Source organism: Daphnia magna, linkage group LG9 (genome assembly GCF_020631705.1).
Source record: "Daphnia magna isolate NIES linkage group LG9, ASM2063170v1.1, whole genome shotgun sequence".
Taxonomy (NCBI): Eukaryota; Metazoa; Arthropoda; class Branchiopoda; order Diplostraca; family Daphniidae; genus Daphnia; species Daphnia magna.
Genome location: NC_059190.1, coordinates 136,525 through 164,165, shown reverse-complemented (window position 1 = coordinate 164,165; position 27,641 = coordinate 136,525). Strand labels below are relative to the sequence as shown.

At 43.1% G+C, this 27,641-nt stretch overlaps 4 protein-coding genes across 7 annotated transcripts; 1 reads left to right on the top strand and 3 right to left on the bottom strand.

Moving 5' to 3' along the window:
• On the bottom strand, positions 1-3,148 carry LOC116931209 (methylenetetrahydrofolate reductase). Its single transcript, XM_032938741.2, has 8 exons — positions 2,990-3,148; positions 2,621-2,924; positions 2,316-2,554; positions 2,013-2,191; positions 1,380-1,955; positions 1,091-1,318; positions 845-1,018; positions 1-768 (listed from the first exon to the last, which is right to left on the bottom strand). Exons 2-8 carry the CDS (start codon positions 2,860-2,862, stop codon positions 259-261), a joined length of 2,148 nt encoding a protein of 715 aa, XP_032794632.1. The 5' UTR covers positions 2,863-2,924; positions 2,990-3,148; the 3' UTR covers positions 1-258.
• A 77-nt stretch (positions 3,149-3,225) lies between these two features.
• LOC116931219 (prostamide/prostaglandin F synthase) lies at positions 3,226-5,650 on the top strand. 2 transcript variants are annotated; one of them, XM_032938763.2, is made up of 6 exons: positions 3,226-3,380; positions 3,459-3,521; positions 3,670-3,874; positions 3,938-4,053; positions 4,152-4,298; positions 5,019-5,650. In XM_032938763.2, exons 3-6 carry the CDS (start codon positions 3,739-3,741, stop codon positions 5,130-5,132), a joined length of 513 nt encoding a protein of 170 aa, XP_032794654.1. In that variant the 5' UTR covers positions 3,226-3,380; positions 3,459-3,521; positions 3,670-3,738; the 3' UTR covers positions 5,133-5,650. The 2 variants fall into 2 exon arrangements, with proteins under 2 accessions (XP_032794654.1, XP_032794656.1); XM_032938765.2 differs by having other exon boundaries at positions 3,245-3,380; positions 3,456-3,521.
• A 1,205-nt stretch (positions 5,651-6,855) lies between these two features.
• LOC116931211 (growth/differentiation factor 8) lies at positions 6,856-15,507 on the bottom strand. Of its 3 annotated transcripts, none has more exons than XM_045179356.1 (5): positions 15,212-15,507; positions 13,155-13,606; positions 10,424-11,174; positions 9,006-9,664; positions 6,856-8,882 (listed from the first exon to the last, which is right to left on the bottom strand). In XM_045179356.1, the coding sequence occupies exons 3-5, from the start codon at positions 11,130-11,132 to the stop codon at positions 8,499-8,501; spliced, it is 1,752 nt and encodes a 583-aa protein (XP_045035291.1). In that variant the 5' UTR covers positions 11,133-11,174; positions 13,155-13,606; positions 15,212-15,507; the 3' UTR covers positions 6,856-8,498. The 3 variants fall into 3 exon arrangements, with proteins under 3 accessions (XP_045035291.1, XP_045035292.1, XP_045035293.1); XM_045179357.1 differs by lacking the exon at positions 15,212-15,507 and having other exon boundaries at positions 13,155-13,325; positions 13,391-13,739; XM_045179358.1 differs by lacking the exon at positions 15,212-15,507 and having other exon boundaries at positions 10,424-11,332; positions 13,155-13,740.
• A 4,638-nt stretch (positions 15,508-20,145) lies between these two features.
• On the bottom strand, positions 20,146-25,123 carry LOC116931223 (histone-lysine N-methyltransferase, H3 lysine-79 specific). The gene is made up of 3 exons (XM_032938772.2): positions 24,364-25,123; positions 22,074-22,348; positions 20,146-21,936 (listed from the first exon to the last, which is right to left on the bottom strand). The coding sequence occupies exons 1-3, from the start codon at positions 25,121-25,123 to the stop codon at positions 20,998-21,000; spliced, it is 1,974 nt and encodes a 657-aa protein (XP_032794663.2). The 3' UTR covers positions 20,146-20,997.
• Positions 25,124-27,641: the final 2,518 nt, after the last annotated feature.

The following is a 27,641-nucleotide window of genomic DNA, read 5'->3' as shown; positions in this document are numbered from 1 at the left end:
CACTGTTGCATTTTTCTATTATCCCTTTTTATTAAATGCACCCATCCTTCAATAGTTCAATCAGAGTCATAGATGGATCCCCTCTATGACTCTGGTTCAATGTAATTTCACAACTCATTAACTTATTTCTTTTCATGGCATCGTGTAAAAACAAGAACGCACAAAATAAAGAATCAAAATAATTTGAAAATATCAAGTCCTAACTATTGGTGTCCTCCCAAAGAAGATTCTTGTAGAGAAAAATTAAAAAAAAATGTGTCACTGGTGTCCTTCGCCTGTCACAATTTCATCGTGCATCTCTTGACGATGTGCTGCTTCCACCAATTCTTCCATCGTGTAATGAGTATAACTCCCATCGCCTTGTGAATCCTGGCGTCTTGTCAATCTCAGACCATTCTCGTAGTGATCAACAGCATCCAAATGGACGTCGGAATCTTGCTGGATAAAATCGCTCATATTGTCGAGCTCACGTTGGGCAAACATGGCGTTGAGAAGCTCCCACAGGCAACTATCACGAGGGAAATCATTGTCTACTAAATTGACGAGGTAGTAAGTCTCAGAGATTCGAGTCAAAAGATCACGTGAAGTCGACCCTTCCGGATACAGTTTGCCCCACTGTTCTCGCCACAGAGCAAAAGCTTCGTCTTTCCACACTTTGAACGAAACGGGATCGACCACCGTCGGCTGCAGGACTTCACGTCCAGGGAAAACGCCCCACGTCACAGCCACTGGTCTATGTCTGTGACAATTGGTATAATCAGCTGAGCCCTGATTAATAGCAAACAATAAAATGTATCTTAGTTTGAATATAAAGAGACAATGCAAAGATCAAGATCAATCATACGTTGCTGTTGATGATGTGGAAATTGACCCTAGGAAAACTGGGCAACACTTTCAAGAGAGCCTGGACATTGGCTTGGCACGTGAAAAATTCGAGATAAGCTTTTTGATAAACGTAACCGCCTCTGGGTCCCCATCCGACGACCGGATCGTCACTAGGAGCTCCATTCACATTTGGCTAATTAAAACAAAAGCCAATGCAGATTTAATAATAAAAGCTGATGACGGTGTACGACAAGATAAGTCAAACCTGAGAATTGATAGTCAACACTCCTTTTTTGTTGAACTCTGATAATTTCTCTTGAAGTAGTGATGTCTCTGAACTCAGCTCTTCATCGTTCCATGCGATTTTGGTGATTTTGACGCCACATTTGTTGGGCTGTCCTGACAGGTAGCAATGGAAAACATCCCAGACATCTTGCTCTGAACACAACTCCTCTCCCCACATGCGCAACAGATCATTTTTGGAGCTCTTACTCTATTGATTTTTGATTGAAAAAGTAAATGGAAATTACGAGAAAAATCAGCATCAGAAATACCTTCAAATAAAAGAGATAATAATCCTTGAGTTCACCGAATGCAGGTGAATCAGATTTACCCCAACGTCCGTTAGGAAACTCGTCCCAGTGGCGGGTCCGGTAGATATAGGCTTTCGGTCTTGAGGACCAAAAAATGGGACGCACAGTTTCTGTGGATCGTTTGGCGTTGGCGGCTCTGCGCCAAGGTAAGGGCCGTCTAGGTTCCGTCACCCAAAGACCCAACTGTTTCAAAATGGTTGTTGTTGCCACTTCTCTGTTGAGCGTGTAGAAATGAACGCCGGGCGCTAAGCCGGCATTAAACAATTCGCGAATGAGACTGACGGCCTGTTGGACGCCGTAATTTCGGATAGCCTCGTCGTTGTCTTTGAGGGGCGCTACAATGTTTATTATTTCTTCAGGCACTTCTAATTTAGAAAGTTTGGCTATTTGACGGAGTGAATCGTACGACTGGATGGGCATCACTCCAGGAATGATGGGCACGTTGATACCCAATGCTCTGCAGTCACGCACAAATTTGATGAACGTTTCGGCGCGAAAGAATAATTGAGTGATGATGAAATCAGCTCCTGCATCCACCTGTTATTTAAAATAATGAATAGGGAAAGGCGTTAAACAATATCGAGCCGATAATACCTTCTCTTTCAAGTGTAGTAAATCGGCTTCGTACGAAGTAGCATCCGGATGACCAGTGGGATATCCAGCCACGCAAATGCTAAAATCGTCGCCAAAGAGATTGCGAATCAGCCGCACTAGATCGACTGCATATTTCAACCCATTTTCCGGTGGATGCCAATCTTGACCGATTGGTGGATCTGCGTTAGCACGGGGCAGTTGTGTTTAAATAAATTTAGTTATCACATTTTGGCTCTTGGGGGAACATCGAACGCCATCTGGCGTCAGAATTTACCACCAACGAGACAAAGAACAAAACATTACCTCCCCTAAGGGCTAGAATGCTCCTGATGCCCATTTCTCTTGCCCGGTTAAGGTGCTTGATAACATCTTCCCGACTAAGGTTACAGCACGTTAAGTGCAACATTGTTTCCAGGCCGCAATAGTTGAGCGCAGCACTGGCAATGGTCATTGACGAGGTCTCGGTATCGCCACCCGGGTTGCCAGCTGGATGCCACGTGACATCGCAAAACAAAGGGCAAGCTAACCTCAGTCGTTCGAATCTTTTAAAACAAATTATGTCGTGATTACGTTTGTCTTTCTAAATGGATTCCAAACACTGGACACACCTTGCTAATAGATTAACGGCACCCTCTTTTGTTCTAGGAGGGAAAAATTCCAACGAGAAAAATTTTTCGCCACTTTCGATGCGCAAACGAATCTTTTCTGCCAAAGATTTGTTACCGGAAGTGTAATCAAAATCCGTCGGGCTTTGACATCGCTCATCGCGATTGGGGGTGTCTTCACCCGAAACGCTTGTCGAGCTGCTGCACAGACCACCGTCCGAGTTGTAATCGATTTTCGGTTTCATTTCCTTAAACTTCTTCTGGATCTTTCCTCACCCCCTGCCACGACCCACCTGTTGTTGACAAACTAGGGGCAAAAAAGTTGAATGTGACGAACGAATTCGTCAACTATCATCAATGCACACAACTGACCTTCTCGCTGAAGAGGACGGCAATCGAGTAGAAAGAAACAAGCATGGACACCAGCGTTTTATTGTCACTGGCCCCTACTAAAAAACAAATCATCGCGACATCTGACGGTCATTGTAGTAAACACTTCCGAAGATTCTAGAAATATCTGACAAAGTATTATTTTTTTAAATAATATTTTCAAAATAATTTAGAAAAATTAAGTGAAATCGTAACTTGAAACTAAAAATTTCTTTTAAAATGAAATGTGATTGTTAGCTTGCTGTTGTCAACGAAGCAGACGACAATTTTACGTAATCTTAACGTTGGAAACAGTTAAGCAAGTGCAGATAAGATAGAAAACTGTAAAAATCGAGTCCAACAGCTCCTGAGCTCATAGTCGGCAAGCTTAAAGGTGAAGGAAATAGCTGTAAGATTATCAATCCTCAATAGACCCTAAAATTCCTGAATTTTTTCCGCCATGCCAAAGAAGAATCAAACAATGGACCTGGCGAAACTCGCTGTCAATCTGGTAACCAAATGGCCAACTAAACAGGTAACAACAACAAGTAGCTGTATTTATTTTGTTCAGCTTTTTAAATTCTTACATGCAGGTACTCATATTAATAGGTTAAGCAATTTTATAGCCTAATAAGCTGTAAAATATAGGAGTTTAATTTGTTTTGTTTGATTCTGAATTGTAGCAAGTGACGCTTGGATCCTTCTGGCAAGAGCAAACAAGTGTTATTTTTTTCATGCGACGGTTTGGATGAATGTTCTGTCGGCTGGCAGCGCAGGAGTTGAGTTTACTCAGTCCTCGCCTCAGCCAAGAGAATGTTCGTCTAGTTGGGATAGGACTGGAAGAATTGGGGGTGGAAGAATTTGTAGAAAAGAAGTTTTGGGCTGGAGGTAAAATAATTATTATGTTATCAATGGGTTTATGATTGAATTGTAGCTTTGTTTCTTTTACAGAATTGTACATAGATGAAAAAAAAAAGTCTTTTAATGACTTGGGATACAAACGTTTTTCCATTTGGAGCTTACCCGGTCTTTTGTTGAGTCGAATTGCTCGCAGCCAAGCAGCCAAGGTAAATTTTCATTCATTCCACTAGCTTGGCCACAGACCATTGCCATCCACTAGCTTGGCCATGAATCCTAAAATCTTTGTTTTCTTTTTTGTTTATAGGGTAAGGAGAGAGGAGTAGGAGGAGATCTACGCGGAGATGGTTACCAAAATGGAGGTTTATTAGTCGTGGGCAAGGGAGGCAAAGTACTTTATTCTTTCGTTCAAGAGAATCCTGCCGATCACGCCGCCAACGAAGACATCCTCAAGGTTTGTTCAATTTTGCTTTTCTTGCTGTTGGCTAAGAGTGACGGGAATGGAAACAAGATGGCGCTCAATGTGCCGTTCGAAAACGATCGTCTTTTTAAGTTTAGAGAGGCAAATGGGTGTTAAATTTCATGTCCTCTGGTCTTCGCAAAAAATGGGCGTGTGTATAAAACCATTAATCTGAGCTGTTGAAGAGAAACGGCGAAACCAAGTGTGATCGGTAAACAAGCTTCTATCTTTGCTGTGGACACGATCCATACAATACAATAGCTTGACAGAAGAGTGAAATTCTGAAAAGTAAGTAATTAATAGTAGAATTATTGAGTGTCAAGAAGACGAAAAACAGTAGCATCATCTTAACGATAGGAGATGACGTATGGTGGGGCAAGAATCTCTTTCAAATCACACGACTATTAATGTTGTCTGCCGACCCGAGTCTAGTCTAGTCTGGTCGTATTGCATTACTCTTTGTAAGGAATGCCCGTCCTTCTGTCGTGAACCCATTGACTAGGTCGAGTGCTCTCGTTTATTAGAACGAGTAGGATAGGAGTCCAATGTCTGGTTTCTACGTATTTGATTGCCTCGTGATGTTGGGGTGTGAGAACGATCGTGGGCTAATCGAGGCTTCTCTCGGCTCTGTCTGAAACTGTTGGGAACGAATATCTTTTGCTTTGAATGGATTCTTTATTGAATAACAAACTGTTTGTGTATTGTTGACGACAGGCCTTGAATTTGAGCGTGGCTGGTGGTGAACAAGCGGCTTCTTCTCCGTCTGCTGCGAACTGCGCTGACGGAGATGTTTGCAGCGTGAAACCAAAATCACCGGCTTCTGAATAGAATGACCCACATTTAAACCGAAACAAAAAGTCTATTCAACTTTATTTTCTTCATTTGTAATACCGCGGCTGTTGGGTAATAATCGTCGAGCCTTGACCCGAAGTTTTTTTTCCTATCTTCTGTCTACCCAATTTATTCTCGTTTTGATTTCGATTCGGACAGCATTTGTCGTCGGTATTGTGTGTGTTTTGTCTGGCCGAATCGAGGGGTTTATTTTAATCGTCTCAATTGAGAGTTTAGATGAGGGGCGCCAAGCGAAAAGCACCGAGTTGTTCTTTATTCAAGTGATTCGTGATGGTCTTAATGACACCTCCTCATTCATTTATGATGTCTGAAAAAGTGCTTTGCACTGGACGGGAGGTTGAAATGTAGAGTCGACGTGTTTTGTGTGCGATTGCGTGAACAAAACTAGTTGATATTCTGACCTGAAACGTTTGCCCAAATATTGCGCCCGAGTTTTTGTTTGCGTGTCCAACTGTTTTTCGTTTTTCCTAATAAATGAAATTGTCTATACCAAAGATTTTCGATGGCCGCGTCATAATTTCTATTAATAAATAACAAACAGGTGGCGAAGTTGTCGTGGATTGACTACACCCACTGATTTGACCGATAGAAACGGACCGTGTCGATAAATAATGTTGATTTATTTCAGTCGGATGGGACTTGTACGGCTGCTGCCATCATTTGCTGCGATTGGGGTGTTTGCTTGGTCCATCAGACCATCACCAAGCAAACGGTAGGAAAAAGAAATTTGTTTTTTTCCACGGAAAAAATACGCAAGTTTTGAAGGCAAAGAGCTTAGGGAGACGTGGATGGCTGTTTAAGAAATCCAGTTTTGGAACGCGCGATCTTGTTGGGGCACATCGCAGTTCAACATCAAACATTTGTGCCTCGTATGAGCGTGTTGTGTCGTTGTTCAATTATTATTAGAACAGCCATACATGGATGGCAGTGTTTATTGACGACGAGTGCCAAGAGCGAGAAGGAGCCAAGAAAGAAGACATCGGCCATCCAAGTGGACGGACGACCTTGCCGAGTTTGTGTTGTTTCTCGCAAGATGCGGAGTTGGCTGGCGTGGATGAGTTACATGACCGACCTTGCCGTTGGACGGAATTCCAGCCCCATCACGTTTGATTCTCTCTGAACAGTGACGCTTGACGTGTCGCCACTTTTTTTTTTCTCCTCTTCTCTTTTTTTTTGCCCTTTTCTATGTTTGTGTAGTAGCTAATAATCGTTTCCTACCCTTGACTTTGTTTCGACATTGTTTTTTTTTTTTTGTTGTTGTTCTCTTTTGGGGGTCACGCTGTGTGCCGTGCCAATGTTTCTTCACTCTCGCGCAAAAAGAGGACGTTCGAGAGGCAACCAGCCAAATGATTCGGACTTGCACAATTTGCCACTGCGCGTTTCGCAAAGGTGATGGACTTGTCCTTTATTGTTCCATCCACTTGGCGACCGTGCATATCATCATGGATCTCTAGTGAGGGTGCAGCCCTTCTGTTCTCTTCGTCTTTGCTGCAAGGGCGTTTCTGCTTGTTTGTTTGTGCGTTTGAACGACATGATTAAGCGAAAGGCAAACGCAATCTTCTAATACTAAATATATTTCCCCCCTTCTCGTTGGGTTTGTTTTCCTTTTTCAAATCTCCAGCCTCCCCCCCAACGCCCAAATATATCCATTGCTCGATCAAGTGGGTTGACAAAGTCAATAAATGCACGAGAGAAACACTTTTCTGCAATCTACTTTCATTTTTTTGCTCGTCAGTCGGCAACAAAAAATTGGCAATTTCAATGGCATTGGCACACATAGACAGAACGAAGCAGACAAGTAGCTCATTGACACGTTTCATGGACGTGCGCGTCATCGAAATTGAGTCGCGCGTCTAAGGCGAAACAAACAACGAACAAAAACGTGAGTGCACCGATATTTCAAACAAAAAAGAAAAAAAATTGTTTTTGGGTCATTTGAAAGTGTCGATCAAAACACGGGAAATGTGTGTTACAATTTCACGGAAAAAAAAACAAACAAAATTATCTATTTATAATAACGGTGAACGTTGATGCGAAGAGGAAACGAGAGAAACAATAAAACATTGGGATGATCATATGCTGACAAATTACGTATCAATCAATAACTGGGTATCACAATGCAGTTCAAACAAGGCGCGTCTTTTTTCTATGACGACAAATGGATTGTGTTGGTCATCTCTTTCGCAAGGCTGCCGACGATAAGAAGCGGTGATGACGTCATTCGATGGAGACGCCCAGTTGACGATGCACACACGCACGATACAAACTTGGTTTTCTCTTTCCTGTTCTTGTGCCTTCTCAAACTCCTTTTAACCTTTTAGTTTTTAGCTTTTTGTTTAGTTTTTTTGTTTTGTTTTTTTTTGTTTTTTCAGTTACATCATAGATGAACATGTCACAGTCTTGTTATCACATCCGCATTATGGCAACCCGGAAACGAACAGCAGACGCAAATGAATTTGGGGAAACGTACAACAACATAAAAAAACAAACGAGAATTGTGCGGCTCGACTATTTCTAGGCCAAGAGCAAGTCGCTGCTTTTTTTTTTTTTTTTTCGTTGAAGGAGAGAACATGAAAATGATTTTATAAAAAAATGCGACATTAGTGAAGCGACTCGCACACAGTTATGTAAGCAAAATTGGTCTCGCAGGTGACGGGCGGCGACTGGATGTTGGGCTGCAGCCCGGCGAAAGAGAAGCGCAGCAAGACGAAAGGACAAACGACGAGGCAGACGTCCTTGCCTGAAGCTGCTGGCCAACAATTGGGCATACACAAAAGCAGAAAAGGTTATCAGCCTTTGTTTCTTTCGTTGTCAGCGTTCGTCTTCTTCGTGTCTTGAACGTGAACGATGTCGACGCGCCTTATTGGCGTTGAGAGAAAAACCGTTTTGCTGGCCGGGCCTCTTCATCCTCGTGTCGCAACTGGTTTCTCTTTCCTTCTTCTTCGTTTCCAATCCCAAACATGTCGGTATCCATCAACTGATGTGTGTCCATTTGTCCAACGACAGAACAGAAAGCAGAACCAGTTTCAAAGACGAACCCCCAAAATAGAAATTAGTTTTTTTTTTTTTTTTTATTTTTTTTTGGGAGGAGGCAGGTGTCGACGACTTTGGCGACAAAATTATATATATTTTAATTATTATTTTTTTTTTTTACTTTTTTTTTCTTTTTACTATAAAAAAGGAAAAAAAAAAAGAAAAAAGAAAGTTTAACGGGTCTACCGACCGTCCAAAAGAAACAGGTTCGGTTGCTATGTACACACGTAAGAAGAAGACAACGCTCAACAAAAAAAAAAAAATGAATAATAATTAATTAAAAAAAAAAAAAAAAAAAAAGGAAGAAATTTAAGAACATCCGCATCGATCGACGACCATGCCGGGCAAATTGCCGTGGATAATATTAAATTCGTTGTCAAAGTAGAGCATTGAAATGGGCGACATTTTGCGCGGGGCGCAACAAGGTCCAGCCGTGCCGGCCGGGTTGGCTTGTTGCACGATGTGCGTGTGCGGATATTTCTGCAAAAAGACGTAGGGACATTCGCCCGAGCAATAATTGGCCTCGTATTTCTTGGGCGCGATGATCCAATCCCATCCGAATTCGACGAAATCCACCGTCAGCGGGTAGCGGCAGCAGCGCGTCTCGGACGACGTTTCGTCGCAATTCAAACCGATCGTCCGTTTCGTCCGATGTTTGCGTCCGTCCGTCGTCACCACTTCAACGAAAGGCATCTACATTCGAACGATCGCATTCAATTAAATTGACGTCGAAAAATGCAATTCATTTGGCATTGGCAATCAATCAGCTTTTGGCTCCAAAATTCATTCATTCACACTCAAAAAAAATGAACGTACCAGTGCCCCGTCGGCGCTGACGTGATCGTTGACGATAAACGGAAGCGATTTACTCGCGCCGCTGCTGGCCGACGAGGCGGCCGTCGGCGTCGTGGCGGCCGCCGGTGCTGCAGCTGCTCCGTTGGCGTTGAAGGTGGGCGGCGGCGGTGCGTGTTGGTCGCCACTGACGGCGTGAACGACCAGTCCGAGATTGTCTTCGGGCCATCGGAACCAGTCGGCCACGACTTTGCGCACTTCGAACGAAACCCAACCGCCACTTTGCGCCTGACTCTGCTGTTTGCCGGCGCTGGCCGGCACCTTGTCTACCAACTCCAAGAGCGGGGGCAAGGCGACGCGGGTCATCCGCACCGGATTCAAGACGGGCGACTCGCCTTCGGGCACTCGCACCACTTTGTAAATGTGAATCCAAACTGTGCTGGCGTTGGCGCTGGCCGATTTGCTGATGACTTGCGCCTGTTGGTGGTGGTGGTGGTGGTGGTGGCGCTGATGGCCGTGATTGCCGGACGACGGTGGCTGCTGATTTTGAATGTAGAGCCAAAGATGGGCTTTATCGACTTTGCTGCTTCGAGTCACTTTGTCGGAGAATTTGAAATAAATCGATTCCATGCCTTTGGTGGTGGTCGATTCGGTCCGTTTCAGCGCCTGTCTCACCTGCGGCACTAAATCCCATTTTTTTTTGTTTTTTTCGAAGAAAAAAGAAAAAGAAAAGAAATCAGAAATGAAATCATCAAGTTTTGTTCGCCTAATGTGTTGCGTGTGCAATACAATACAAAGAATTTGACCAAAGAGGAAAGGAGGGATATCAAGTTTGTTCTTGGAAATTGGCTAATTTCGAATGGCGATTTAGAAAATTGACGTTAGATTGGCCCACTCTATTTAAAATTTTCTTTCAACCCAAAGTTTTGGTGGGGTGGGTATTTTCTTCAAAGTCGATTGGCCATTTCCTCATCATCCATCACTGGGGCTACCGTCTCCTATTCACAGAGACTCGCAAGGCAATGGCCAGACTATTAGATAACATCGTTCTCAGCCACCGCCGACGCAAAACAAAAACCAAAACAAAAACAAAAACAAAAGATAAGCGCTTTAAGGCTTTAAATCTCACTTCTTTTTAGTTCACGAATAAACAGAGAAAATTGATAAATCAATGTGAAAAGATTTGATCTTCTCACATCGAGAGTAATGGCCATTGATGGGACTCGAATGGACTGGATGGTGATATTCGATCGCTGATTGGACGACTGAATCAACCAACAACGTACAGGCCAACAAACATCAGCCTGTTGGGGTCAAATGTCGATCGATTGGCTGACAAATCGCGTCTCGCATTGATTCAACCAACTGATTCTTAGACATTTTCTAAATCTAGTAGGGGGAAAGGATTTAAACAAAAAAACACAAAAAAAAAAAAAACTTACAGAGTTGCGAGAAGGCGATGACCTTTTCGGTTCGGGCGTGAAAATCGTCATCTTCTTCGTCGTAAACGGGTCCCGTTTGAAAGGCCTGGTCGCTTTGCTGGTGCTGATGATGAGCGTGATGATGGACGCCGGCTGGATGCCGTCCGGGCGGAGCATCGCCTTGCATGCCGTAAAGGTCGAGCAAATGATCGAGCGGCGGAATGCGCGGAGGCAAACGGCCCGTCATATTCGGCGCTCGTTGCATCCCCAACTTGCTGAGAATCTGGTCCTTGATCACTTCCAAATTGCGACGACGCAATTCTTCGCGCTGGATGCACGACGTGCAGTTGGACGCCATGTAAGTGCCCGGCTCGGGCAACACGCCCATCAAAGGCGAAGCGTCGGACACGTTGACGTCGTTGCTGCCCGTCTCCGCGTTGTCGTCCGTTTCGTAGTCGATGAGATTATCGTCACTGGCCGACGCCATGTCTTGCACGTAATCTTGATTGTTGTTGTTGTTGTTGTTGTTGTTGTTGTTGTTGGATGCCATCGGGTCGTCGACGCGATGGTGATGCCGGTGAGCGTGTGCCGCCCATTTGCCTCCGTCGCCGTTCTTCATGTGGGCCGCGTGAGCTGATCCACCGGCCACTTGTTGTGGCCAGCAAACGGCCATCAGCAAGACGTGCAACACCAGCGATTGCAACAAGAATTTTCGTCGTTGGTCAGCCATTTCTTTTTCCAGTGTCCCCCTCTTTTTTTGTGTCTTGTGATTCTGCAATGAAAAGATGAATTTTCTTGTTGTTTGTTTTCTGTTGTTGGACGTCAACTTTGGCGAACCGATGCACTGGCACCAAACAAGTTATTTTAAAAAAGAAAACCCCCGCTCTCGGCTGAGAAAAGAGAGAGAGAGAGATGGATGCCGAGAGACGACTGCGGGCAGGATATGAAACGTTTAGAGAATGGCCAGATCCGCGCGGCCAGACGGACGGATGTGATGACGGCGTTTTCGGAGCAAGTCGACACCAACAAGAAATGAGTAATAATTTAAAAAAAAAAGAAAAGAAAAGAACAGACTGAATGCGCTTCTTTCTCAACTAGTTTTGAACGCAATGGGTTTGACGTTTGTAAAGCGGACGAGCAGACAAGGGGGGAACCAACAAAACAAAAAATTCACTTTTGCATTTCCTGTATAGAGTAGACGGGAAGGCGGGCGAATAGGACGGCCACACTTGATTCGCTTATTTGTCCAACAGATTGTTTTTCCTTTCTGTTTCTTTAAATATGTATATAGTTGTGTTGTGTGTGTAGTATATGTGGGAATTTCAACAACAAAAAATGGCTAATGTTGGCAAAGAGGTTTGATGTGCAGATTAGGCGGGGGAGAGATTTAGAGAGAGAATGACGCGGAGAGAAAATGGAAGCTGGGCAAAAGAGTGGGGGAGGGGAACTCGTCTGCAACTCGACCGATTCTAGACTGGACTGGCCGACGGTCCGTTTCTCGCTGTCGTTTATATACACACCACTGGCACTAGCGAGCAGCAGCGGCAGCATCACGTCAACTCTACACACACACACACTCACACACACTCACACACACACACGCACACAAGAGTGAGAGGCACAATGTGTGTGTGTGTGTTAGATGCGTAGCCGGCATGGGCACGCTGTTGCAATTGCAGTGTGTATGCATGTAATCTATTCGAGAACGGGGTGTGCTCGTCACCTGTTTTTTAGTTTGTTTTTGTTTTCATTTCTTGTTTACTAATCATTTCCCATCAAAGTCGATGGTCTTTTGTGCCTTCTTTTCGCATCACGTAGACACGTACACGTACATGAAAGAGGAGAATGCGTAGGGCGACGGCCGAGGCCTAGATACATGTACAGCCCAGTATATTTTTACCGCATTGATTTTGTATCGGATATTGTTGGCCTTCCAAAAGATAAGATAAGCGAGAAGGAGCTTGTCTGAGGCCCTGGCACATGATGGATCCGTCCTCATCTCTGACGACACCCGACCTCCTCTTTCACTGCACGGAAATGCAGTCGAATCGCGTCGCTCTTTTAGTTGGAACCAGCGCAACGAAAATCGAGCCATCGGCCAGCCGATGGGAAATGGTAGGCCGGCTCGGCAACGAGACTCGGTTCGCAGCACCGACGACGATGGCAAAGAGGAAATGAAAATGCACTCGAAAAGATAACACGTCATTGGGTCGTGTACACGTGGCTCCTTTGCCCTGGCCATAGTCTTTCGCATCGATGGGTTCAACAAATATTTGTACTCGACACACGCCGTACAATCAGTCGTCATACACTTGTATATGGGTATGTTTTGCCTTTCCTTTGTTTCCGTTTCGCCTAGTGGGACGAGGCCTATCGAGGCCACAGCTGCAATCGGACAAGCTGAGCCAAAGTGCAACTAGAGAGAGACACATGTACGTAGTCTGACGAAAAGGAGGCAATCACCTGTCGTGTCCTGCGCGCAACACGACGACCATCGTCGGCACTAACAATGAGACGCCCTATTCAAGCTTCTTGATCTTTGATTACTAATGCGTACAGGCAACGGTCAAACGCGACAGCTGGCAGGATATATCGAGTTCCGTCTTTTTATTCTTAAATGCACCGGCCGCCAACGGGAGCGGATACGACGCTGCACCCCCCCGTTTCGCCTTGCGACCGCGTCCATCCAAACATGCGCATTTGAAACGCACGATCAGCACACATTGTACACGGAATGGATTAAATGGCCTACCTGCTGGACGTAGTGTGCGGATGAACCGGATTCGCGCCCTATGGACTAGAGAGTCCGGCGGATAAAGGCGATGGCCACGTGATCCTCGTTCAGCCGAGAACAGAATTTGTTTCAACTTCAGATTTCAATTCATTGTCGTCGTCGGCCAATTGGTGGACGCTGATGCACTCACTACGCAGACACAAAAACACGTCCACGCGAGTTAAACGAGCTGAAGTGGTTCAAAGAAATCATACTTGATCATCACGGCCGATTGAATTCGTCTGGGCAATGGCTAATTGGCTGGGTGAAGCGATTCGACCCGTCTCTGACGTCTCCTGTGACAAAACTGGCACATCACCTTCGAAATAGAATCGGCTCGTCTTCGAACGGTACACGGATGTTTACTACACTTGCTGATTCTCTCTACACGTCTGTGTTGCGGTGGCGCGACACGGGACGCACATGCACGTCTATCAAATGAAACAAAGAAGCACTTTTTAGAAAATATTTGACAATCAAACAACGAAACGATGTTGGATCACTTTGCAACACACTTAAATATAACTAACGAAGAGGAGGGAATAAATAAGGGGAGAAAAAAAAAAAAAAAAGAAAAACAAAGTCAACAAGTTGATTGACCGCCGTGGCGCGCTCTCCGTCCGTCCGCCAGCCGATTTGCAGACCAACTAAATTGTCTGCCCCAGACAACAACGAGCCTATATAGCCGTGACGTGCTGGAACGTCCCGGTTCTAACCCTCCCCTGTAGACATATAGGCTGTGGCTGCATCAAGCCCCATCGGCCAGCCCATCAACTAGCCAATCAGCCAGCCCACAAAATAGATATAGGCTCACTTAATGCGTACGTATAGATGTAAATACAAGAGGAGAGAAAGAGGCTAACCCCCTCCTGTTTGGCTGGATGTTGAGCGGTAGCAACAGCAACACCAAAAAAAAAAAAAAAAAGGCAACTATTGGTTCATACGGTCATCATGGTCTTCCTACCTGCTTCATTTTTTATTTTTATAATCTCTACATTTTGATTGTTGTCTCTCTGCACCTCGTATTGAGATACGCATAGGTGTAGCCACTTTAAAATTATCTACCGAGTGCTGCACGTCGAATTTTTTTTTTTTAAACACCCCCCACCCCACAAAAAAAAAGAAGGTGTAGCTGCTGTTTGGTGTGTGACAGCAGGTATTCCTCGGCTCGGCAGGAGGTCGATTTATAAATATACCAAAATAACAAAACACAAAAAAAAAAAAAAATCAAAAGAGGCAACAATTTCACTCGGCACCATGTGGCCGTCACTCTTTACGTAGAGACTCGCCTTAACAAAACAAAAAAAAAAATATCTCTCCCTCGAAGAAAAAGGAAACTGTGTCTTCATTGTCTTTGTTCTTGTGGATATCATCTACTCGTTTCAACGACCGGGCAATAGCAACTAGAGACAAGAGAGAAAGGCAGAAGAACACAAAGAAAAAAGAGAGAGACCCCAAGATATGGCGAGGAGGTACATTTTGGTCGAGAAAAGAAAAGAGAAAGAATTGAGGCGCCTAACAACCTATAAAAAAAAAAGAAAAAGAAAAAGAAAAAACAAGAAAGATTCATCTTTTCTCTCTTTTTCTATATGTTGTATAAACTAAATAGATATAAAATAAATAGAAGGGGAGTTGTTGCTGTTGCCGGGTCGTTTAAAGGTCATCACCTGAGTCTGTTCTTGCTGCTCGGCCTACAGCAACAGTTCCTTTTCTTTCTCTCCTTTTTCCTCCTTTGTTGACTGGCTATTCGATCTTTGGTGTGCCAACGTGACGATACCATCTTTTCACACCATTATAGTCCACTTCAAATCATTCAGTTGTAAAACAATCATTCGACAAATGAATCGTGCAAGAGACAATTTCTTGATTGATTGTTGCAAACTGGCAAGGGATGGAACGTACATCATTAATATTCGTTTGCATCCCCGCTGTACAACCCATACACCGTATCAAAACGTTGACGTAATGCCTTTAGCAATGCGACTTAACTAAGATACCTAAATTACAAACGACAGAGTAAGGCAATAAATATTTACCAATGCTAGACCTGTGCAGAGGGAAGAGAAACACCAGGAAATGGTGTTGTAGCGGCAGCCAATGATTGAAGCACGATTTCTTGCCCAGCAACGTCACCCACGAACGTACACCCATCAACTTTGCTGCTGCTGCTGCTGCTGCCTCCTTCGTCTTGTTGCCAAGGGAAATCCTGACTAGTTTCTTCTCCTCGCAGCATGGCAAACGACCCAAACAAAATCGAACCAACATTTCGACCCCGCATTTCAATAGGCAACGGCCGCTCATGTGCACTCCACACTAAAAAGAAAAAAAAAAACAAAAACAAAACACAGGCCGAACCAGATGATGGGTAAGCATTTGGCTCTTATATCATACGTGGTCTCTACTAGCGTTTGTCTTTCCCCAACCAGGAAACGGACATTATTGTGTTACGCTGCAGTAAAAAAATTCTTATATAGGCATAATATAGAAGCCTTGCTAAATTGTTATAAAGCTCTTAAATGTGATGTTGGCTTCCAGTTCTCCCAGACCAATTGCAATTGATAGGAAGAACAGGAAAGGCACGAAAGGAACAGACAGCATCCGTTATAGCGAGGCTTGTGCACGCGCACCCCCAAGGCTATACGCCTATCCCTATGTCTGCTTCCCTGTATTTTTATAGTGGACGTGTCATGGTCGTATACAGCCCTCTGTATGTATGCACATCAGGGCGAGAGAAGGAGAGAGAGAGAGAGAGACGGACCAATTACTCCGTTGGATGAACCCAAAAGTTATACACATTTGGGCTATTTTAAAAATGCTGCCAGCTAAAGAGCAGTGGAAATGCAACGTCCAACCCCATAACAACTACTTCATGAATACATTTTTATCTGTAACTCTTTTATCAAACAAATTTCGTTGGTGGTATTGTTTCGTGTCAATAATAGGTAAAGAAAAAAATCAAAAGTTTACTGCACACAATCAGTTGATGAATTTGGTTAACCAAATTTCGACTAACAAGAGCCAAATAAAACGGAAAAAATGAAACAAGTTTATTAGCATAGACGTATGATATAAGAATGCAAGGGCGGTTCTCGATGCGATTGCGTAAAATATGTATATATAGCGTAATCATTGGAGTTGATCTTGAAATTCTCCAAACAAAGTGGGACGCAGTCAGCGACAGGTGGTTCTTTTGCATTCCTTTATGCAAGTCTGATTTTTTGATTTGTTGCTGCCACACCATGTGCAGTTAGATGTGGATATAGAAAGCAGACGGTTTTTATTTGCATCGACACCATCGTCGTTGGATTTTATTTTCTGGTGGAATTCATTATCCACGTGGCTGCCTTTTGTTCAAGACACCTTCTTATTTGTCGTCCTATATTATATGCGACGTCATGTTGAAATTTCCAAGTTTTCCTTTTAATTTCTTTTTTTTTTCTGTTTCGCCTTTCCAACACCGTATTGAAATGTTCCAATCAGATAGGAATGCAAGTAAAAAAAATATATATGAATAACTGGTCTAGTCGTCAACCTTGTTGTCTCGGGCATCGACAGCAGTTATTTTTAACCGCAAGTGAGAAACATGCTGTGACGCGTTATATGTATTTACATAGTTTCCCCTCATTTGCATTTATTCAAATGATTATGTATTCGGCTATTTTTAGATCCTGCATTATCATTCCATCATTTCAATCTATCATATAACTCGATTCCCTTTTTTGGTTGCAAGAGGAGAGAGGCGATCAGACCGGCAGTCGCCATGACACTCGAAGGGCATCGTTGACAAACGTCCTTTTCTTTTTGAAAACTATGCACACACATTTTCTACGTAAATGTGCAATTGATTCAATTCATATATGGCTGTGCCCAAATGATTTTACGGCTATTCGTTTTTGATTTTTTTTTTTTTTTAACCAACATTAACTTTACCCACTTCCTGTTTTTCGTTTGACTTCTTCGTTCCTAAAGGCCACATTATTTCTGTAATGGTCTGTAATGGTCTGGTCATGTAGATAGTAAAAAAAAAAAAAAATAAGATGGTCAACAAAATATTCATTATCGATATGCTCTCCTCAAATTTTAGGCAAACTTTATCACATTTTGCCACACGTGCACAATCCCAATAATTCGGTGTGCATATTCATGCGACGAAATTCATCCTTTTAGTTTTTAGGTTGGTAATCCTTCACAAAGAGGCAGGGTAAGAAACGAAAAAAAAAAAAGTAGTAAAGGCCTTGGAAAATCATGAAAAGAAAAACATATTTTTGCATAGTGTTCCCTGGAGAATCCTTTTTGAAACGTCAATTCAACAACAAATGAGATTCAAGGACAACGATTTTCAGAAAAGTTCAAGACGGGAGGCAGGGTACGCAAATTCAAAGGCAAAAAAAAAAATTATGCAAATCATCAACGTCACTAAAAAAATTAAACATGCACATTACACAATCGACAAAAAACTAGGGGGACACATGTTTCAGTCAAATGTACATGTGAGATAATAACTCAAAATTGGTTTTTGAGAAAAAGAGGTAAAGAGCCAAGACGCGAGAGGCCCGGGTTCGATTCCCGTCACAGTTTATTTGTTTTTTTTTCTCCCGAATTCTTACAACAATCACCAAAACAACTACTAAAGGCCTAAATGGGAACTTGTGTGTTTACGAATGATTGTTTACACAAGGATAACAGTACGCTAATCACGTATTGGTCGGGACTTTCATTTATCCCAGCACTTTCAACTAGCGACATGGTGGACGAATTATTTCATTTCATTCATTTAATAATTTTTTGTTTTCGTTGAATGTGGAAGAATCAACACACAAATCAACTGAATCAAATAATAATGACATATTGAAAAGAACGTTGTACTGGCGACAAACGGGGGCATCGTTTGAAAAACGACCAACGCCTTGATTGTAACAAGACGGCAGTTAGCTAGTACGTGATGTAGAAAACTGGCCCAGACAACATTTCGTGATGGCCTCGCTGAGTACACGAAGCATGCGGTGTATAGCTTGTATCAAATCAATAACTAAAAATATAATCGACGTGGACAATCCAGTTTTCTAAATATACATGAAAGATTGCAGAACATGCGAAACGAGATCAGCTGCTGTCACCTGTCGATGGCTTTTGCCGATAAACACATAGACCACATGACATATCCAACACCTTTCCTTCTTTACAGTCTATATTTATAGACGTATAAATGTAAATAAAAACTGGTTTCGCAAACTGCGACAGCGTTTTTCTCTATAGGATCAACCGAATGGTGCATGACAAATGATGTGTGTGTACAGCATGTGCTATTTTCCACGTGATATCATTGACAGCCATCAGTAGCACAATTTCTATTTTTATATCCGTCATGCTACATAATACATCATATAGCCTGCATATATATATAAATCTATTATTCTCTCTTTCTCGGAGAAAAGAATGAACAAAACTTGTCACAAAACATGGAGTGAAAAAAAAAAAAAAAGAACGAATAAAACTGGTTCCATTTCTTGACGTATATAGGTGTGACAGACAGCAACATTGAAATTGGTGAGGCAGGCAATTTCGCGCGCAGTTCTAGCCTCACGCGGACGGGTGTTGCAGCCACACGTTTGCCTCGCAGTTGTGCAGCATGAAGAAAAAGGGGCGACATTTGTAACATTGTACACATTCTTTCCGTATAATATCGCGCTCTCTTCATCGAATCCGATCTGATGTTTGCCCATGTATAGCAACCACAATTTTCCAATTTTAACATACATATTCGCGCCTTTTTCATACGTTGCCATATCTGTATACTATACAAATATGAATCTTCATATATTTCTATTATTATTATATACGTATATAATCATTCATTTTTGGGGCTGCCCTTTTCTCCCCACACCAAATGTGTAGATGTCTATGCGCATACTTTGTCATTGCAGACTTTTGATCGATAGTTTTAGCTGCAAACGCAGACATATGTGCTGCACATTCATCGACGAGATTAAACAGCATTTTATAAGAAAGAGAAAAAAAGACAAGAAAAAAGAAAAAAAGAAACTTGGAGAGAACTCCAAACCGCTTTTTCTAGCTCTGAACGTACATCGCGAAAAAGACAAGTCTTTTTTTTTTGTTGGCTATTCCAGTTCACTTCGTATTCGAATTTGTGCTTTTATTCGGAATTCGCTCACTTCTCGCCAAACGACAGCTCTCTCTCTCTCTTGTTGCTACACAGTGCACGTCTCTGTCTTAGTTTTATTTCTTCTCCAGTGTGATGTAATAAGAAGTGTAAGGCTAAAACAGGTTGTCCACGTCTTCAAAAATGCACATGTCTGTCACATCTATACCTATACAGCAGTACAGGATCAGCAAACAAAAGAGCTTCACGCAAGCAAGTGAACAATGTTTTAGTACCTTTTTGCTTTTTCCTCATTTCCTCTTCAACAGGTTGTTGAAGAGTAAACGATCGTGGATTATGCATTCTCGCGTCTCTCTTCCTAACTGCCTTTCTCACACGTTTTTCACTTGGACGTTGCTTTGTGATGTACGTACACGGGATGATTTCGCATTGGACAACAACAAAAACGTAAATTTTAATTTCCGTTTAATCGTTCGTGCATGCCTGTCCCTCTTTGGGTGACCGGTCATCCGATTTCGAAAAACATCGACTTGGCTTGGCTTGAGTGCACGATTAATCGGTAGATGGCACTAAAATTAGAATGTAACATTTAATTGTTTGTGTTGAAATCCTTTTTGTAAATGCAGGAACCGGAGTCTTTCTATGCTGATGACAATGCCGATTTTTTAGGAAAAATTCTCAGATAAAAGGTCCACACTTTGCTTACCCTAATGCAATTTTAGAACACATTTGAGAAGAGCAGAGCCATCTGTTGATTTGAACAACAGCTTTGTTGTCAGTTATAGTCATGAAATGCAGTCGACGACATGCAGCCAGTCGAAATGGAAAAATATAAAAGAATTCCTCATATTAAACAGGCCAAAATTTCGTTTTATTTCTATTGCAGAGTAAATGAAAGACATTTGCAATATAATGGAACAGTAAAGTGAACAAGAATAAAGGAGATGCAGTAATGAATCAGCAGCCAAAAACATGGATATATTGATAATAAAACCACGATTGGTAATAGTACACGGTAAGGACAAGTCAAAAAGTGGAATCGAACTCTAATAGCTCATTGCTTTTATCTTTTTCATTGATTAACGATATTTTGGCACCTATACAAAGCTCAAAAAAGCCCTTTAATTAATACAATTAAGTTTTATTAAAAAGAAGAAAAAACAAACAAAAATGGCGGTCTATAATGTGTAAAAGGAAAGAAAAGACATTGACAGCCAAATGAAATGGAATCAAACAGTCGGCAGAGGCTCAGCAACAAATGCATCGTACATCATTCACAAATCAATTCTATCGGTATGACAAGACGCAAGATTACTTTTGTAGAGGCTGTACAAAACTAATGCAACAATAAGGAATGCAAGTTAAGTATCGTTTGGAATCGAATAATGGAGCACGGTCGAAAAATGAAACCACTGGTCAGCAGGCGGGATGGTTATAGGCGCACAATCAATCAACGGCAGTGTTGCTCGAATTCTACGCTAAAACACAACCTAATCGATAATAAATATATGCTGTTGGTATCAATCAAACGCAAAAACAAACGGCGATCGTAATCAAAGAAAAGACCAATCTGCCAATGAAATTGAAAAACAATAAAAAAAAAGAAAAGCCTCGAGTGATCAGTTGAATCCGACGGCCAACCAATGCAGTAGAAATTACATAGAACTCCTTACTCCCCCTCAATTCTACTCGGATGGCGGATCAAGGGCAGCCGCATTCATCGACCACCATTTTAGGCAAGTCTCTTTTGATAATATTCATGTCGGGGCCGAAATAAATAAGCGACATGCTGGAAAATTTGGTAGGTGCGCAGCAAGGTTGCAAATAGTTGGCAAACAATCGCTGCTGTCGTTGCTGTTCAGACGCCTGCATTTTCTTTTTCTTCTTAGTCTTTGATGGACTGATGGCCAGTGCTGGCAATTGCTTGCGCACTTGGTCAAGAACGTGCGAATGGTAACTGAGGAACGATTCGGGCGCTCTTCCGGCTGCCCCACTGCCGCAATCGCCTCGGCAATAGTTGGCGTAGTATCCGCTAGGTGCAATGATCCAATCGTCCCATCCGAGTGCCCTGAAACTGACGAAGAATCTTTGCTTGCAACAGGCTGACGTCGTCGGTCCACAATCCAGCGGAGTGCGTCGCCTCAGTCGACGCGAACTGCTCGAATCGGTGTGGATGACGATGAACGGCCGAAGTTGTTCCGCCTTTTTGCCCTCGTCTTCCAGTTGTTGCCGGATTCTGCCTTCCTCTTCTTCTTCCCGCTCTTCTTCTTCTTTTTCTTCTTCTTCCTTGTCCAGCACAAGTCGCCTCCTGCGCTTCTTGCGTTTCTTCTTCTTCTTCTTCTTCTTGTTGCTGTTGTTGCTGTTGTTGTTGTTGTTGACCGTCTCCTGTTGGCGAGTGTTGTCCTCCGGCCGGACAGGCGCAACCGATGGCCGTTGGGTGAACAGAACGGGCTGGACGGTGGAACCGCAACCGGAACAGTCGATCAGCAAACGCAATTTGTTGTTGTTGTTGTTGCTGTTGACGGACGATGGTGACGAAGTGCTAAACCATTGCTGGACGCCCTCGGTGATGTTGATTTTCATCCATCCGCTGTGTTGGATGGTCACCTTTTGCGAAGCCAATAACAATTCGTTCCAATCCTGCGTCAGATACAGTGGCAAGTAAAATTTGCTATTAATGATCATTCAGTGTTTTTCTCTTTTCTTAGTTTGCTTGTCTTTTTGCATTCGTTTTCAGTTAAGGAAAGAGAGCAGAAAAAGTGGCGAAAGGGAATGACCTTGTTTGTGGCGTTGGCTAGAGACCCGCGAACATCTGACGGAAGAAGCCTGAAGACGTAGAGCGTCGGTGACCTACTGGTCCGTTGCTGTTGGTGGCCTGGCTGGTGACGCTGGTTCGCACTTTTCGGCATGTGCGACGACGATGATGTTAAACTGGTGCCATTCATTTGGACGTGCAGCCATAAAGTGGCCGATTTCACTCGCAGACTTGGCTCGGGGGCCGTTTCCTGGACTCGGGAAAATTCGGCCAACACCTGGCCGTTAAGTCTCGGACCTGTTTGCAAATGAAACCCTTTTTACAGTTAACGCTCTCTCTTTTTCTATTGATGGCCACATTATGCGTTAAAAATAGTAATCGATCAAGCTCAAAGTAGATGAAGCCTACACTATATACCGTACGTGAAAGGCTGTATACATGTAGTGATGGCATCTCTACTATAGGCCATGATTCGCGATTTGATTGAAATCGCCTGTAGAGCTGGGCTGTAGATCAACTAAAATCCCTACCCTTCCCAAACCAACAACAACAACGAAAACGAAAACAACAACAAAATCTATAGATCAAATGAAGAGATTAAAAAAAGGAAAAGAGAAATGAAGTCAATGGATGTAGCCATATAGAACATGGTGGACATGGTGGAACAGCTGATCTCACGTCACGTCTAGCCCGCAGTCTAGACGATGCCAGCCTTTTTTCTCCGTCACGATTGCGAGCAAAAAGTCAGGAAAAAGAAAGTGACAGACAACAATGCGCTTATCAGACAGTATATAGTAGCCTAGACTACGTCTGGCGCATTTCTTCTTCTTCTTGAGACGCTGGTCTAGGATATCCAACTGGTCGAATATTGCGCGATCGTCCATCGAGTCAACGACACGTCCGATTGAAAGCCAAAACGAACACCAGAAGAAGTGAAAAGAAGAGAAAATCGAGATCCACTAGTGGCATTTCGCTGTAACGACGAGCCCAAACGACTAGACAAAACAATAGACAAAACAATTGCCAAACGAATTGCCAAAGGAATTGCCAAACGAATTGCCAAAGGAATTGCCAAAAGGGCGGGGTAGGTCGTGTTGGGCTTCTACATGATGCGTCTACACTGATTAGACGACGTCCATAAATTGATAGTCTTCTTTGTATTTTGATCGAATCCCGTTTAAAAAACGAGTCGGTTACACCCAACTGGATGACCCTTTTCTTTTTCGCGTTCAACATTTTGGCTCTTGATCCATCCTTTTCTTTTTCTTCTATTTTATTTCGTGTGTGTGCCGTCATTCGCAGACAGAGGGCCAGACAGCCAGAGAGACACAAAACGAGAGGCGAGAGCCAAGCCTTTTTCTCTGTAGATTTTTGTTTTGTTTTTTGGGTTTTTTTTAAATTATTATTATTATTTTTTAGTGGCCCCGACGCCATATCGCCCATATGAAATAATCAATTATCCTCGTATCGACAACAAAATTGCCCGTATTGTTGGTGGAGCTTCCTTTTTTTTGTGTTACATTTACTAACACAACTACAAGGAAATTTAAAGTTGCGAATGAAAATCTATATAGTCTAGAAGCGAGTTCATCTGTGTCATGTTGCAATAAGATCTAACGTCCTCTTTTTTGCGACGTCAGCATACACACACATACACACACACAAAAGGCGTGTGTATGTGTGTATGTGTGAGACTGGAAAATAAAAAAAAAAAAAGAGAGAAAGAGGCCAGCCCGGCACCGCGCCCAACCAGATAGAGAGACACACGCAACGGCAATCCTTGATGTGCCCTTTCTCTCCTCTCCATCGGGGCAGCACCAGCACCAGCCAAGCAGCAGGGAAGCAACGAGAATTAGAAAAAAAAAGAGGAAAAATTCCCGTCTTTTTTTTTCCTTTTTTATTTTTTCTTGGGTCGGGAGTGGGGAGGGGGGTTAGGTTTTATGTGCGGCGTCGTTATTGGCATTTAGCCAGATTCCTCTTTTCGACATTGGTTTGCTTCTCTATAGTCATCGCCAACTTTTCCCTCTGTGCACTGCCCTCCCCTCTCCCTCTCCGCTTCCTCCATCGTGATCTGGTCTGTATAGCGCGCGGTCATTGGGTCCTAATTCCATAATGATGGGCACGCGCAAAATCTCAGCGTGAATATACTTTGCACCGATTTGAAACGAATCCAAGCCACTAGGCATCAAGCAACGAAAGAGCCCTCCATCCCCACCCAAAAAATAAAGAGAAAAAGAAAAAGAAAAAGAAAAAGGCCAAAAATAGCTCTGACGACGTACAAGACAAGTCAACAAAGTCTCACAAAGTCTCACCTGGTTCGCCGAAAGCGATGATTTCTGACGTCTTGCCGTAGAAATCGTCATCGACGATGACGTTGTCCACGCTGGCAGCATCGGCTTGCGAATGATGCAAATGATGACGCTGCCTATTGTTGTTGCTAGTGGAAGACGAAGACGAGGGACGGTGAGGAGCACGGGTCACAACAGACGACTCTTCGGCCCGCAAGAGCGTCTCCAAAATGAAGTCCCTCGGCGGGATAACAGACGAAGATAAATTCGGTTTGGAATTGAGACCCAATTTGATGAGAATTTGCCGTTTGATCGACTCCAAACGAGCCAAATCGCCAGCCATCGACTGCTGCTGGGCCAGCGAAACGACCGTCTTGGCGTCTGCTGCTCGTTCGCCTTCCAGTTGGTCCTCTTCTTTTTGTTGGATGGTGGCTGGCAATCGGCAAGACGGGCAATGACTTTGCGCCCTGCCACCCGTTCTCTTCCAGTTCGTTTCATTAGCGGCAAGAGTGGGGGACGAACGATGGCTGAACAACACCGGCACTTGACTACGACGATGCGTGGAAACACTGGACAGATTGACTGATGACGAGACATGGCGAACGTCACCAGACGAAGCGCTCGATGGCTGTGAACTGCACATCGTCGACGAGAAGGAGAACAAGAACAACAGGCTGGCGATGATCAAAGAGTTGGCGGTGTTGGCCGTTTTCAATGTCGTCCTTGTGTGATGAGCTGAGACGGGCCGACAAGCAGTGAGCCACTGGACTGAAACCACAATCATCGTCGCTTCACTTTTGATCTGCTCCTTTGACCGATGGTGACGAATCGGAAAGAGCCGGAAGAGGATCACGGCCGGCCGGCGTACGTCGTCGTCTGCTTGTTCTTCCGAGACAAGCGAGGCGGAGGCACGGCGACAAGTCTATGGCCGTCTCTGTCGAAAATGCGCGGAACGTGACCAACATTCGACACACCAAAATCACCAAACCCACTCGATTGATTGGTGATTGGCTTCGCTTTCTAATCCATTTCTTTTTTTCCTGCCCGCTTCTTGTATTTTCTCGGAAGAAATGAAACGTTGAAAATGTCAGTTTGTCAACACTTTGGCTAAAAAATGACGAAGAGGAAGAAGAAAAGGGGAAAAAAATAAATAAAATAAAAGCAAAAAACAACACACACACACACACACACACACACAAATACGAATGCAAAGATAGCAAGAATGTCAATGATGATGGTGGACGGAGAGTAGACGGACGTTGACTGCTGGGCTAATAACTTTCGAGACAGTCGACTGTCTCGCAATGAAGGCCACACCACTCCACTATACCACCACCGACTTGCTAGTGGCTGCTGCTCTGAACGAATTCTTGTGACTCTACCCAGACTCTCCTCCTTTTCCTTCTTCTTCTTCTTCTTCTTCTTCTTTTACTCCTCCTTTTCTTTTTCTTCTTCTTCTTCTTCTTCTTCTTCTTCTCCATTTTCTTCTTCTTCTCGAGATCTCCGTGGCCAGCCAGCAGCACTGCCAGCACATATAGGCTCGTGCGCGACCCCGTTACTATATTCTTACTACTACTACAACAACAACAACAACAACAACAACAGCACCAGCAGCGACAACAACATAATTTTTTTTATAGAGAGGGAGGGAAAAGAACGAGAGAGACTGAGAAAGGATGGGAAAAGACGGACTGTACATGGCGGGCACATCTATATGCAATTCTGTGGCGATATATTGTGGCCGAGCCTTTAAGGAAGAGAGAGGAAAAAAACTAGAAATAAATAAAACAAAAATGAGGAAAGAGAAAAGGGTAGGACAGAAAAGACCTCGCCCAGTCAGCTCGTTTCTCTCTTCTTCTTCCTTATTCTCTTGCTTTTCTTCCTTTCTTGCCCTTTTTTCCTTGTTTTTCTTCATCTTTATTCCTCAATCGGGAATCTTTGATCTCTCAACTACCCTCTCTCTATCGTCTTCTTTTTATTTTCTTTACGTTCCTCTTTATTGTGTCGTCGCCGTCGTTCCTTCCCAGCCAAAGACCAGCAGCGATTTCTTTCCATCATGTCTGCCCGAGTCGCGACGACCTATCTTCGAATTAACACCCATTTTGTTTTCAATTTCAGCTTCTATCCGAAATCTTGGTCTTCCATGAACATTTTCGAAATGTCCTCCTAATTCACTTGCGCATGTTTAAAATCGAATCGATAAAGCTCATGCAATATGCATATAGTAGGTTAGTCTAGGTCTACACATCATTCCGTTTGAAAATAGCGGAAAATAGTCGAATGTTCTTCGCCACTCATTATGTTATATAGGTCTACGTACGCCGTGATGATGGACCCATCCACTACGACTCAATAAAGACCCTACTTTCCCCTTTCCAAAGGGATTGAAAATAAAATAAAAAAACAAACAAACAAAACAACAAAAACTAAAATACAATAACACGTGGAAATAAAACAACGGAGACCGAAACAGAAGAAATAATCTGTTCGATAGTATTGATTCAGCAGCATTACGTACCCGAACCGACCCAAGCCAAGAAAGAAAAATGGCCAAAAAACAAAAACAAATGAAATCAAAAATCAAATCAAATAACGGTAAAACCAAGAAGAGGAAATCAGAGACTGGCCAGTGCCAAGTAGATATGCATCAACTAATGAAGAAAGTGGTGGTCAACTTTAATTCCATCCACCTACACAATGGATCGTCGCAAACGAAATCATTTTAGAAAGAAAACGCCAAGTCTAGGAGAAACATAATGGCCAACTCTCCTTTTTTCTGCAGTCGGTGTAGACCAAAAGAAATGGTCGGCATTGATTTTGACGATTTGCCATATCAACATACCCAAAAGCGAGTTTTTTTTGGCAACAACAAACACTCACGTAGACACAAACAAATAGTGATATGGGGACATGGGAGGGGGTTAGACGCCCGTTCGTCTGCAGACCCGTCTACAAAGATAAGACATTTATATTTATATCTATCTTTTTTTATTTTGGGGCCAGCCAGCAATAAATCATCTAAAAAGCTCTCCAGCTGCGTAAATGTACGCTGCACCCCATACTCGGCCAGACGCCACATAGAAGAGAAATCCTCTACAGCACATCGACGTGTACACTCAAATACTAATCTCTTCCGTTTTCCGGACTCCTTTTATTTTATTTTTTTTCCATTTTGGTGCAAATTATTCAAAGGTTTAGTAGCGCGATCGCTGTCACACATTAACAGTTTACCATGTTTTTGCTATTTCATTATCAAAACAAAAATTATATACCCTGTTTGTTTTTTTTTATTATTATTTATT

What these genes read in the sequence shown, in the direction of transcription:
- LOC116931209 (XM_032938741.2), bottom strand. Translation starts at nt 2,862, where the DNA reads ATGAAACCGAAAATCGATTACAACTCGGACGGTGGTCTGTGCAGCAGC. An exon ending in ATTATCTCTTTTATTTGAAG is followed by an intron (nt 1,319 to 1,379) that starts GTATTTCTGATG and finishes AAAAATCAATAG; the next exon opens with AGTAAGAGCTCCAAAAATGA. An exon ending in TGTTGACTATCAATTCTCAG is followed by an intron (nt 1,019 to 1,090) that starts GTTTGACTTATC and finishes TGTTTTAATTAG; the next exon opens with CCAAATGTGAATGGAGCTCC.
- LOC116931219 (XM_032938763.2), top strand. Translation starts at nt 3,739, where the DNA reads ATGTTCTGTCGGCTGGCAGCGCAGGAGTTGAGTTTACTCAGTCCTCGC. An exon ending in AAAGAAGTTTTGGGCTGGAG is followed by an intron (nt 3,875 to 3,937) that starts GTAAAATAATTA and finishes TTTCTTTTACAG; the next exon opens with AATTGTACATAGATGAAAAA. An exon ending in CTCGCAGCCAAGCAGCCAAG is followed by an intron (nt 4,054 to 4,151) that starts GTAAATTTTCAT and finishes TTTTGTTTATAG; the next exon opens with GGTAAGGAGAGAGGAGTAGG.
- LOC116931211 (XM_045179356.1), bottom strand. Translation starts at nt 11,132, where the DNA reads ATGGCTGACCAACGACGAAAATTCTTGTTGCAATCGCTGGTGTTGCAC. An exon ending in CATCGCCTTCTCGCAACTCT is followed by an intron (nt 9,665 to 10,423) that starts GTAAGTTTTTTT and finishes AATGGGATTTAG; the next exon opens with TGCCGCAGGTGAGACAGGCG. An exon ending in TCAGCGCCGACGGGGCACTG is followed by an intron (nt 8,883 to 9,005) that starts GTACGTTCATTT and finishes GTTCGAATGTAG; the next exon opens with ATGCCTTTCGTTGAAGTGGT.
- LOC116931223 (XM_032938772.2), bottom strand. Translation starts at nt 25,123, where the DNA reads ATGATTGTGGTTTCAGTCCAGTGGCTCACTGCTTGTCGGCCCGTCTCA. An exon ending in CATCGCTTTCGGCGAACCAG is followed by an intron (nt 22,349 to 24,363) that starts GTGAGACTTTGT and finishes ATTTGCAAACAG; the next exon opens with GTCCGAGACTTAACGGCCAG. An exon ending in TAGCCAACGCCACAAACAAG is followed by an intron (nt 21,937 to 22,073) that starts GTCATTCCCTTT and finishes TATCTGACGCAG; the next exon opens with GATTGGAACGAATTGTTATT.